Source organism: Equus caballus, chromosome 15, assembly GCF_041296265.1.
Source record: "Equus caballus isolate H_3958 breed thoroughbred chromosome 15, TB-T2T, whole genome shotgun sequence".
NCBI lineage: Eukaryota > Metazoa > Chordata > Mammalia > Perissodactyla > Equidae > Equus > Equus caballus.
In genome coordinates this window covers 27024500-27037552 of record NC_091698.1, presented here as the reverse complement: position 1 = coordinate 27037552, position 13053 = coordinate 27024500, and the positions used below count along the sequence as shown (strand labels likewise).

General features: G+C 39.3%; 1 protein-coding gene across 16 annotated transcripts in view; it reads left to right on the top strand.

The window, feature by feature from the left end:
- C15H2orf92 (chromosome 15 C2orf92 homolog) overlaps positions 1–13053 on the top strand; it is a 47143-nt gene that overhangs the window by 25737 nt on the left and 8353 nt on the right. For 7 of the 16 annotated variants that reach the window (XR_011425916.1, XR_011425915.1, XM_070235103.1 and 4 more), the window contains 2 exons: positions 214–306; positions 2418–2501. Coding sequence is in view for 7 of the 16 variants with exons in the window: in XM_070235103.1 (XP_070091204.1) it covers positions 214–306; positions 2418–2501 (177 nt within the window). In the remaining 9 variants the exon portion in view is untranslated. Of the gene's footprint in view, positions 1–213; positions 307–2417; positions 2502–11718; positions 12932–13053 lie in introns of all 16 variants that reach the window. The other 9 variants (XR_011425909.1, XR_011425910.1, XR_011425914.1 and 6 more) reach the window with 2 other exon arrangements.

The window sequence follows — 13053 nt, the reverse complement described above, 5'->3', positions numbered from 1 at the left end:
ATCTGGGATATCTAGTGAAATCATAATTTTTCGGAAATGATTTAGATAGACCAAGTTCCCTTTCCCAAGACAAGGCATTCAGAGCATAACATATATCCATTGCGTTTGTATCATTTATTCTCTGTGTTCATAGACTACTTTAGGTGCTCACAGAGCAGACTCTATTAATTCTGGATTGCTGGTATTAACATGCCTGTCTTTGCTTCACTTGAGATGAAATTCTCCTGCAAGTGTTTTCCAACGTTCCCTTTGATGAAACGAGAAGAACAGCAGGCCAATCAATTACAACGAGTGACATGAAAGAAAGTAAGTATATGTCTTTAAAACTGTAAGTGCACATATTTCTAAAGGCCTATGTATTGTATTATTTGTACTACCCTATCATTTTGGCATTCTTTAAACCAGGTATGTATGAGGCAAATGCAAATTGAGATGTGGAGGAAAGAATTGTCTGAAATACTCTATAACCTCCTCCCAAGCCTATGGTCTAAAGTGTGAATATTCCTGTACTTGGGGTGATCTCTGAAGTTCTTGTGTCAGGCAGGGTCTCTCACTCTGGGGGCTGTTCACAGGACAGGAACCGGATTTGCAAGTGGCATTTACTGTTCCTGGTCACACTTGCTAGGTATAATAATACCTTTCTATTCAACGCTTTATAGTTCAATGTGCTTGAGTGCCCGAGGGACTAGTTGGGGGAGTGAACCCTTCCCACATCCCTCGGCATCACCTCCCCTATGCCAGCCTCTGGAAAGTATTTGCACTGGGGAGCAGAGCCCATCTCTCCCTTTGCACTGATGCTTGTATGCCAAAGCTGAAGGGAAGAAGCTGGTCACATATGCAAAAACTATGTCTATTAGTGCAAATCATGCAAGTGACAGAGAAATCCTTTAAGGTGGACACTAGTTGCACTAGAAGAAAATGAAAATTGGGTAATTAGTTATCAGGCATGTGTGTCATGTTGAAATTATGAAACTATTAGCAAACCAATGTCATAACTAATGACCCTGCCAATGCATTTCATAAACCACATGATTAAAACGGTGAATATTTTACTGTGTAATCGTGATGGTGCGCCCTGCACAGTGTTTTTTTATGCTCCCTTGGCTGACACAATGTGATGAACATGTTTTTAGCTAAGTGCTTGCATGATTGAGTGTATCTATTCCTAATGATTCACCAATGTCTCATTAACAGAGAACTGTTTGTTTTTTGTTATTGGATCAAAGTAGTGATACATGAAGTCATTTGGCATACACCGTGGAGACTGTCCTACCAATTTTTTTGTATAGTTGAAAGCTGTCACATGCACAAATTACTCAGTGGCTATGAAGATTATCTGTGAGGAAACCATGTGAAAACTGGTATTGTCGCTGATTTTGTATTAAAAGTTCAGATTCCGCAGGCACTTCATGAATGCTCTGTGGCGCTCAGAATAGGTGGGCGCTGTGGCCCTGACAACCCCTTCATTAGGGGAAAGGTTTCTCCTCCTTGGTGGTTTTCTCCCTCCCCTCGGGCCAGAACAAAGGGCTGGCCTTGACCTTGAATGAAGAAAATGTGTCCAGACAGAGACATCACAACCTTCTTAAGGAAAAGCCTGAAAATACAGCTCAGAATCTCCACAGGTTGCTACAATCTTTTAGCGCAATTAATCCGTATCCACGCTATAGCCACGTGAGCATCAGCAGGTCTTGAAATCAGTCCGTGACGTCCGAGGGCAGATGGTTGACGCAGTCCGTTTCCATTTGCACCTTCATTTTCATTCATCAATGACAGCATCAGGAGTTCCTTGTGCTCTTCCAACAGGTCAAGTCGGGGCGGCCGCAGGCCCTCCGAGCCCCTCCCTGACACAGACCATAGTGTGGGTCAGTGCAGAGTGCGGTGTTGTTCCTTCCCCTCCAAAACGAGAAAGCTTCACGTTTCCAGAACGGCCAAAGTCACTGCTCGTTGGCATCATTTCCTATGGAAGGGAAAGTTTTCCTTGAAAAGACCCTGAGATGTGTGTCCATCCATCTTTGTTCCCCCCAAAACTGGGCACTGAGCATAACCATGCTTGGAACTAGCGTCATTTATTGCAGTTCATAATAGATAATAACCCTGAGATGTGATAAGGGGAGGGCACTTTTCAGTCTACAGACGACACCAGCACATTTTATCTCCCCCTTCCTCACAGGCCTCCTGTGGTTGGCACCTTTCCCACCAGTCTCAGATGAGGATACCAAATCCCACAGAATTTACTGCCTAAAGTCACAAGGCGTTCAAAGCGGGGACTAGAACCCGCGTCCAGTGCTCTTTCCCCTAGAGCAGGCCAACTGCATGATGCTCCTCTCACGATACCATGCAAGAGAGTATCGCGTTAAAAAGATCACAAGCAGATCCAATAAAAGATTTACTCACAGCTAAGGTTTATTTTCCTATAGGTTATCCTCAACAAAAGAGCTTGGAAAATACTGAATTTGCATCAAGTTCAAATAAGCAGGAAGAACATTTGGCTAAACTATTTGGTAAGTACCCTCTTCATGTGAAACCATCAGGCTGTATTTGAAGAGTCTCGTGCTTGTCTGTGGTGGTCTCCCAGGTAACCTGCTCCTACTGCTCTGATAGGAAGAAAAGTGCTTTTGCTTGAGTTTAGAGCCAGTTCTCTACGTGTCAGAGTCCCAAGAAATGAAGCAAAACATAGAAGACAAACACTTGGAAAGGATTCTGCTCCTCAAAGAAGGGTCCATGTAACAGCTGCAGGGCCACCATCTCGGAGCTATAGGAAGTGCAGCATCAGACCCAAGCGCAGACCAGCTGCAGAACATCTCCCTGGCCCAGGTGCAGCACATCTGCCTGACCCAGGTGCATCACATCTACCTGGCCCAGGCGCATCACATCTGCCTGGCCCAGGTGCATCACATCTCCCTGACCCAGGTGCATCACATCTCCCTGGCCCAGGTGCATCACATCTCTCTGGCCCAGCTGCATCACATCTCCCTGACCCCGGTGCATCACATCTGCCTGACCTAGGTGCATCACATCTGCCTGGCCCAGGTGCATCACATCTCCCTGGCCCAGGTGCATCACATCTCCCTGGCCCAGCTGCATCACATCTCCCTTACCCAGGTGCATCACATCTGCCTGGCCCAGGTGCATCACATCTGCCTGACCCAGGTGCATCACATCTGCCTGGACCAGGTGCCCAGGAGCTTTCTGCATATGCTAGCAATGATGAGGCCCTGAGATTGAGACAGACCTTCTCCCCAGGTCTTCAGCCCTAATTGAGCGTGAGAATCCCCTGGGGAGGTTGTTAAAGAGACATCTGATCAGATTCCCTATGTGGGATGAGACCTTTGCATCAGTAGTTGTTAAAGCTCTCTAGGTGCTTCTAGGCTGGGACTCACTGGTCTAGTCTAAGCCCCTCATGTAACATTTGAGGGAAACCAAGGCCTAGATGGAAGACGGTGGGGTAGGAGGCGCCAGAAATACATCCTCTCACCACGTCTACAATTGAGCTGGCAAGAATTATCTTAAGCAACTATTTTGGAAGATTGGATTCTAGTTGAATACTGGCATCATCCAGGGGAGAGGTTGGTGAAGAGACTGGTGAATTTTGGTGAATTTCAGTGTTCATGTAGATCCTATCACTCTTCATTCCCCAGCCTGTGGCGGGTAGCCAGGTGGTCAGCAGCCCACATTTTCAGTGTGACCTGCTGGTGCCAGAATGGACGACAGGGACCTTGTCCTCCAAAAATTTGGATGTGTGTTGATCACTGCGGGCTGGCTGTTGTTTCAACCCCATGGTCTGAAGAGGCTTCCAAGCAACTCTGTCAAGGGGATTACAAAGACCGTATTTTTTGTTTTTCTTCATTTTGGAGACAGACACTTAAGGGAACCTTTGTCAGGTCACTAAGTGATTGCAAAGATAACAAACTGGAATTTCAGCACCAACACACAACAAGGAATACATATTTTGCCAAAATAGTTTGGAAAATCCACAAAAATATCACTCCAGCCCCTAACAAGCAGAAATCAGCAATCCCTGGGGAGTGGGAGAATTTGATTTCCAAAGTTACCAAAATATAATACTCAGAATGTTCAGCTCTCAACAAATAAATTACAAAACATACAAAGAAGCAGGAAAATATGGCCCATTCACAGGAAAAAAAAAAAAAAAGAATTTGACAGAACCCATCCCTCAGAAGCCTAGAAATTGGAATCAACTGTCTTCAAAATGTTCGATGAGTAAAGGAAATGATGGACAAAGAACTTAAGGAAATCATGAAACAGTGTTTGAACAAAGTGAGAATATCAATAAAGAAATAGAAATTATAGGGGCCAGCCCAGTGGCATAGTGGTTAAGTTCATGCACTCCACTTTGGCAACCTGGGGTTCACAGGTTCAGTTCCTGGGTATGGACTTATACACTGCTTATCAAGCCCTGCCACAGTGGTGTCCCACATACAAAATAGAGGAAGACGGGCACAGAAGATTAGCACAGATCTTCCTCAAAAAAACGAAAAGGGGAAGATTGGCAATGAATGTTAGCTCAGGGCCAATCTTCCTCACCAATTAAAAAAAAAAAAGAAATAGAAATTATAAAAAAGAGCTAAAGAGAAATTCTAGAATTGAAAAGTACAATAACTGAAATGGAAAACTCATTAGAGGGATTCGACAGCAGATGTGAGCAGGCAGAAGTAAGGATCAATAAATTTTAACTTGGACAATTGAAATCATGTAGTCTGAGGAGCAGAAAGAAAACAATGAAGAAAATAAACAGAACATGAGGGACCTGCAAGATACCATCAAGCATACCAACATATACATTATAGAAGACCCAGAAAGAAAAGAGAGAGAAAGGGGCAGAGAAAAAATTTGAGGAAATAATGGCCTTGAACTTCCCAAATCTGATGATTATACATATCCTAGAAGCTCTGTGAACTCCAGGAAGAAAAAATGCTATAGAGCCACACTGAAACACATAATAGTCAAATTGTTGAACCCAAGGGCAAAGAGAGAATTTCAAAAGCAGCAAGAGAAAAGCTACTCGTCATGTACAAGGGATACTCAATAAGATTAATGGCTGATTTCTCCTCAAAAATCATGGAAGCCAGAAGCAGTGATATGACATATTTAAAGTCCTGAAAGAAAAGTACTGTCAACCAAGAATTCTATATCTGAAAAAAATATTCTTGAGCATAAAGGAGAAATTAAGACATTTATGGATAAGCAAAAGCTAAGAGATCTGCCCTGTAAAACATGCTAAAGAGAGTCCTTCAGGCTAAAGGAAAGGACACGAGACGGTACCTCAAAGCCATAAGAAAAAAATAAAAAACACTGGTAAAGGTGACTACATGGGTAAATACAAAAGCCAATAGTATCATAATTTTTGTTTGTAACTTTTCTTTTTTTTCCAATATGATTTAAAAGGCAAATGCATAAAACAATAATTGTAAATCTATGTTAATGGGCATAAAATGTCTAAAGATATAACCTGTGACAATAACAATTTAAAAGGGGAGGGATGGAACTATATATGAGCAGAGTATTTGCATACACTTGAAACTAAGTTGATACTATTCAAACTAGGTTGTTATAAGTTTAAGATGTTAATTGTAATCCCCAACGTAACCACAAAGAAAATAATTTAAAAATATACAGAAAAGCAATGAAAAAGGCAATGAAAATGTAACATTACAAAAAAACAACTAACTCCCAAAGAAAAGTAGTAATGGAACAAACTGAAGAACAAAAAATTTGTAAGACACAGAAAACAAATAGCTAAATGGTAGAAGCAAATTCTTCTTTATCAGTAAACACATTAAATGTAAATAGATTAAAGTCTTCTTAAGGGCAGAGATTAGCAGGTTGGATAGAAAAAATAGGATTCATTTATATGCTGTCTACAAGAGACTCACTTAGGGTAAAAAGACACAAAGAAGTTGCAAGTAAAAAGATGGAAAAAGGCATTCCACACAAATAGTAACCAAAAGAGAGCTGGAGTGGGTATATTATTTTCCAATAAAATAGATTTCAAATAAAAAAAAGTTTACGAGAGACAAAGAAGGACATTATATATTGATAAGAGATTGAATACAGAAAGAGGATGTAACAATTATAAACACATATGCACATAGCAACAAAGTCCCCAAAATATGAACTACTAGTAGACAAAATTGAAGGGAGAAATAGTTATACAATAATAGTTGGAGACTTTGGTACCCCACTTTCAATAATAGATAGGACTAGAAAGACAATTAATAAGGAAATAGAAGTGAACAACACTGTAAACCAGTTAGACCTAACAAACTGATACAGAACGCTCCACTGAATAACAACAGAATATACGTTCTTATCGAGTGCACATAGAACATTCTCCAGGATAGACCATATGTTGGCCATAAAACAAGTCTCAATAAATTTAAAAAGATTGAAATCATGCACAGTGTCTTTCCTGATCACAATGGAATGAAACTAGAAATCTACAATGGAGGGAAAACTGGAAAATCCACAAATCTGTGGAAATTAAGCGACACATTCTTAAATAACCAATAGGAAATTACAAATTACCTTGACATGATTGTAAATCAAACACAGCATACCAAAACTTATACAGCAAAAGCCACGCTAAGGGGAAATTCATAAATATAAATGCACATATTAAAAAAAGATGAAAGATTTCAAATAAATACCCAACTGTACACTTTAAGGAACTAGAAAAGGAGTAGCAAACTAAAGCTAGCAACAGGAAGGAAATAATAGAGAATAGAGCAAAAAATAAATGAAATAAAGAATAGAAAAACAATAGAGAAAATCAATAAAACCAAAAATTGGTTCCTTGAAAAGATAACAAATTTGAAAGACAGAAAATGAGAGAAGACTCAAATTATTTATTCAGAAATGAGAGTGGGGACATTACTACTAATTATGGAAATAAAAATGATTATAAGAGAATACTATGAACAATTGTATATCAACAAATTGGACAACTTAGAAGAAATAACGACATTCCTAGAAACACACAAACTACCAAAACTGATTCAAGAAGAAATAGAAAATTGGAATAGACCTATAATGGGTAAGGAGATTGAATTAGTAATCAAAACTTCTGAATACAGAAAAGTAAGGATCAGTTGGCTTCACTGGTGAATTCTACCAAACAAATAAATAAGAGAAAACACTAATGCTTCTCCAACCCTTCCAAAAAATTGAAGAGAAGGGAACACTTCCTAACTCATTCTAAGAAGCCAGTATTACCTTGATACCAAAGCTAGACAAAGACACTATATGAAAACTACAGAGCAATATCACTTATAAATATAAATGCGAAATTCCTCAACAAAATAACTAGAAAACTGAATCCAACATTGTATTAAAAGGATCATATACCAGACCAAGCAGGACTTATTCCTGGAATTCAGGCATTGTTCAACATATGAAAATCAACCATTGTAATATGCTACCTTAATAGGATGAAGTAAAAAACCACGTGACCATCTCAATTGGTGTAGAAAAAGCATTTCACAAAATTCAACACTCTTTCATGATAAAAACACTCAACAAACTAGGAATAGAAGGAAACTATCTCAACATAATAAAAGCCATATATGAAAATCCAACAGCTAACATCATACTCAGTTATGAAAGAGTGAAAACTTTTCCTTTGAGATCAGGAACAAGACAAAGATGCTTGTCACTACTTCTGTTCAACAAAGTACTGGAAGTTCTAGCCAGAGCAATTAAGCAAGAAAAAGAAGCAAAAGGTATTCAAATTGCAAAGGAAGAAGTAAAGTTATCTCTGTTCAAGGATGATATGATCTTATATGTAGAAAATCCTATAGACTACACACACCCACAATGTTAGAACTAGGAAAAGGATTCAACAAAGTTTCAGGATACAAAGTCAACACACAAAAGTCAGTTGCATTTCTAGACATTAGCAATGAACAATAAAAAAAGGAAATTAAGAAAATTTCATTTACAATAGTATCAAAAAGAAAAATATACTTAGGAATAAACTTAATGAAGAAAGCAACGGCCGGCCCCGAGGCTGAGTGGTTAAGTTCGTGTGCTCTGCTTTGGCAGCCCAGGGTTTCGCCAGTTTGAATCCTGGGTGGGGACATGGCACCACTCATCAGGCCATGCTGAGGCAGCGTCCCACATGCCACAACTAGAAGGACCCACAACTGAAAATACACAACTATGTACTGGGGGGCTTTGGGGAGAAAAAGGAAAAATAAAATCTTAAAAAAAAAAAAGAAGAAGAAAGCAAAAGATTGTACACTGAAAACTATAAAACATCACTGATGGGGCTGGCCTGGTGGCGCAGTGCTTAAGTGCTCACATTCCACTTCAGCAGCTTGGGGTTCCCCAGTTCAGATCCTGGGCGTGGACATGGCACTGCTTGGCAAGCCATGCTGTGGTAGGCATCCCACATAAAGTAGAGGAAGATGGGTACGGATGTTAGCTCAGGGCAAGTCTTCCTCAGCAAAAAGAGGAGGATTGGCAGCGGATGTTAGCTCAGGGCTAATCTTCCTCAAAAAAAAGCATCACTGAAAGAAATTTGAAAATGACACAAGTAAATGGAAAGACATCCCATGTTCATGGATTAGAAGACTTAATTTGTTAAGATGTCAATACTATCCAAAGTGATCTATAGGTTTAATGCAATCTCTATCAGAATCTGAAAGGCAATTTTCTTTGCAGAAAGAGAAAAATCCATCCTAAAATTCATATGGAATCTTGAGAGACCCCAAAAGCCAAAACAGTCTTAAAAAACAAGAATGAAGCTGGAGGCATTATATTTCCTGGTTTCAAAACATATTACACAGCTACAGTAATCAAAGCAGTGTGGTACTGGCATAAAGACAGACATATAGACCAATGGAAAAGAATAGAGACCCCAGAAATAAACTTTCATGGATACGGTCAAATGATCTTCAACAAGGGTGTGAAGACCACTGAATAAGGAAAAGACAGTCTTTTCAATAAATGGTGTTGGGAAAACTGGATATCCACATGCAAAAGAATGAATTTGGACCCTTAACTAACACCATAAACAAAAATTACTTAAAAAGGATTAAAGACCTAAATGTAAGACCTAAAACTATAAACTCCTACAAGAAAACATAAAGGAAAAGCTTCATGACCTTGGATTTCACATTGATTTCTTGGATATGATACCCAAAGCAAGGCAACACAAAGCAAAAATAGACAAATGGGACTACGTCAAACTTAAAAACTTTTGTGCATCAAAGGACACAATAAACCGAGTAAAAAGGCAACCTTTGGAAAATATTTGCAAATTGTATATCAGATAAGAGGTTACTATCCAGAATTTATAACAAATTCTTTCAAACTCAACAACAAAACCCGAAATAACCTGATTAAAAAATGGATAAAGGACTTGAATAGACACTTCACCAAAGATGATACACAAATGACTGACAAGTATATGAAAAGATGTTCAGCATCAATGATCGTTAGAAATGCAAATCAAAACCATAATGAAATATCACCTCATACCCGTTAGGATGGATATTAATCAAAAAGCAGAAAATAACAAATGCTGGCAAGGATATGCAGAAATTAGAAACCGTGTGTGCTGTTCTTGGGAATATAAAATGGTGCATCTTCTATGGAAAACAGTAGGGCTGTTCCTCAAAAAATTAAAAATAGAATTACTCTATGATCCAGGAATCCCATATTTGCTTATATAGCCCAAAGAATCGAAAGCAGAGTCTCAAACAGATGTTTGTACACCCATGTTCATAGCAGCATTATTCACAATAGCCAAGAGGTGGAAGCAACCCAAGTGTCCATCAACAGATGAACAGACAAACAAAATGTGGTATATACATACAGTGGACTATTATTCAGCCTTAAAAAGGAAGGAAATTCTGTCACATGCAACGTGGATGAACCTTGAGGACATTATGCTAAGTGAAATGAGCTAGTCACAGGAAAACAAATACTGAATGATTCTACTTATATGAGGTACGTAGAGTAGTCAAATTCATAGAAACAGAAAGAAGAGTGGCGGTTTCCAGGGGCTGGGGGTGGAGGAAGGAAACAGGACCTTGTTGACTAATGAGTACAAGTTTCAGTTTTGCATGATGACAAAGTTCTGGAGATCTGTTTTACAACAATGTGAATAAACTTAACACTCCTGAACTGTACACTTAAAAATGATTAGCATGGTAAATATTGTGTTATGTGTTTTTTACCACCGTTAAAAACAAAACATTTAAAAATTCAACATCCTTTTGTGATAAAAACACTCAATAAACTAGGACCAGAAGGGAACTCCCTCAACGTGGGAAAGGCCATATGTGAAAAATACATGGCTAACATCTTACCCAGTGGTGAAAGAATGGAAGTTTTTCCTCTAAGATCAGGAATAACACAAGGATGCCCACTCTTGCCAATTCTATTCAACACAGTACTGGAAGTCTTAGCAGAGCAATTAGACAAGAAAAGAAATGAAATTGGAAAGTGAGAAGTACAATTCTCTCCTTGTAGATAACATGACCTTATGTATATAAAATCCTAAAAAGTTATATTTCTATACTCTGCTGTGAATAGTCTAAGAAGCAAATTGAGAAAACAATGCCATTTACAGTAGCATCAAAAAGAATAAAATACTTAGGAATACGTTTAGCAAAGGAGGCAAAAGACTTGTACACTGAAAGGTATAAAACATTGCTGAAAGAAATTAAAGAAGGCCTAAATGAGTGGAAAGACAGCCTGTGTTCATGGATTGGGAGACTTACTCTCGTAAAGACGACAGTAGTCCCCAAAGTGATCTACAGATTTGAAGCAACCTTATCAAAATCCCAACTGTGTTTTTTGCAAAAATAGAAAAATCCAACCTGAAATTCATATGAAATCTCAATGGACCCCCAAGTAGTCAAGATAATCTTGAAAAAGAAGAACAAAGTTGGAGGAATCCTACTTCTTCATGTCAAAACTTACTACAAAGCTGCAATTATGAAAACAATGTGGCACTGGCATAAGGCTAGACCTATAGATCAACGGACCAGAATAGAGAGTCCAGAAACAAATGCATACATCCATGGTCAATTGATTTTCAACAAGGGTGCCAAGGGGACAGAACAGTCTCTTCAACAAGTTGTCCTATGAAAACTGGATATTCACCTGCAAAAGAATGAAATTGGATCTTTACCTTACACCATATACAAAAATTAAAACTAAAGTGGGTCAAAGACTTAAATTTATGAGCTAAAATGATTAAACACCTAGAAGAAAACATAGGGGGAAAGTCTTCATGACCTTGGATTAGGCAGTGGTATCTTAATTTTGACACCAAAATCACAGGCAACAAAAGAAGAAATACATAAACTGGACTTATCAAAATGAAAAGCTTTTGTGCATCAAAGGATACTATCAAGAGAGTGAAAAGACAACCCACAGGATGGAAGAAAATATTTGCAAATCATATATCTGATAAGGGATTAATATATAGAATATAGAGAGATTTCTCCTCTCTGGGGCCCATGTGTGGGTCAGGAGTAGACCCTGAGCATCGCCTTTGGTCTGAGAAGGAGCTCCCGGGAGTGTGAGTGCTGACACTCCCCTCTGGGTCAGGAGATGTTGGATGTTCTGATCACAGAGCGAGCCCTCTCAGTCCTCCTTGGAAGGGGCCGTCTCTCTCCAGGGGATGTGGACCTTTTTTCTAGGGGCTGTCCCATATCAAGAATTCTGGGTTTGCCCTTCTTCCAGGTGTGCCATTAAAGAAGCTCCACTAATTCTGCACTGACTGTATGGCTGATTGAATGACGGGCAGGTGACCATGACTGAATGAGTGGCTGGATGTAGATGGCTCTTGCAGTCCCGCTATCCGTGCTCTCAGGAATTCCCATCCAGGAATCAGAAGACTTTTCTCCTCCACGCAGGTGCCCTGTGTCTCTGAATCCAGCCCCACATATATGGAAGGGGAGTGAGTGCATCTGAGGATGGGGTTCTGGTTCAGGGTTTGGGAGGGTCCCATCACCCCCGAAGGCCTTCTGACGTGCCCAGTGCCATGCCAGTGTCGGCCTTGGAATTGGTGGGCTGCTGATAAACTTGCCAAGTTCTCTCTGAGCAACAATCCAAGAAGGTCAAGACATTCATCAAAGAAAGGGCTGGTGACAAGACCTCATCGTTTTGAATGGGTGAATGTGATAATAAATTTTTTTGTGTCCTTATCGTAAGCAACTATTCCATCAGGTGAGTAGACCATCCACCAATGTACCAACAGCCCTTGAAAAAGGACTCAGAATATATACAGGTGAATGAAATTTGGGTTGATTGTTTTCTGTGGCTTAGCAAAGTAAACGTAAAAGGAAAAATGAACTGCTGTCCCTAGGGAAAAGTAGTAGCCTGAAAACTTTAAACAGGAAGGAGAAATTAATATTAAAAAAAAATTAATCATGAAAAATTAGGAATAGTTTTATAAATAAAGAGCTTTCTGACTTTTAGAAATCTGTCCTGCTTTATTTTTACTCCCGCAGCCTTCACCCATATTTGTGGGCCATCTTGGGGAAAGTCTCAAAGGCAGGTCAGAATGACAACAGGAGCCAGAAGAAAAATTATGACACTAAATCTCATGAGATTTGGGGCAAAATTTCTAGCTGTATATCTTTACTGCTCAGGACATCCGGTGCAATCACTTTCTTCCTTAGGAGTTAGGATTCCCCTTCCCAAGGCAAAGTATTTTAGAGTATAATTTCACGTATCCATTGGGCTTGTATCATTTATGCACTGTATTTATGGACTGCTTTAGGTATCACAGAGAAAACTATGTCAGTTCTGAACTACTCGTATTAACACACCTTTATTTATTTCACCTGAGATGAAATTCTACTGCAAGTGTTTTCCAAAGTCCCGTATGAGGCACCATTTGATGAAACAGGAACAGCAGGCAAATCAATTACGAAGAGAGCCATGAAAGAAAGCAAGTATATGTGTTTAAAACTACAAGCGTACATATTTCTATAGGCCTAGGGATTGTACTTATGTACCATGCTATCATTTTATCATCCTTTAAAACAGCTACTTGTGCGGCAGAGACCAATT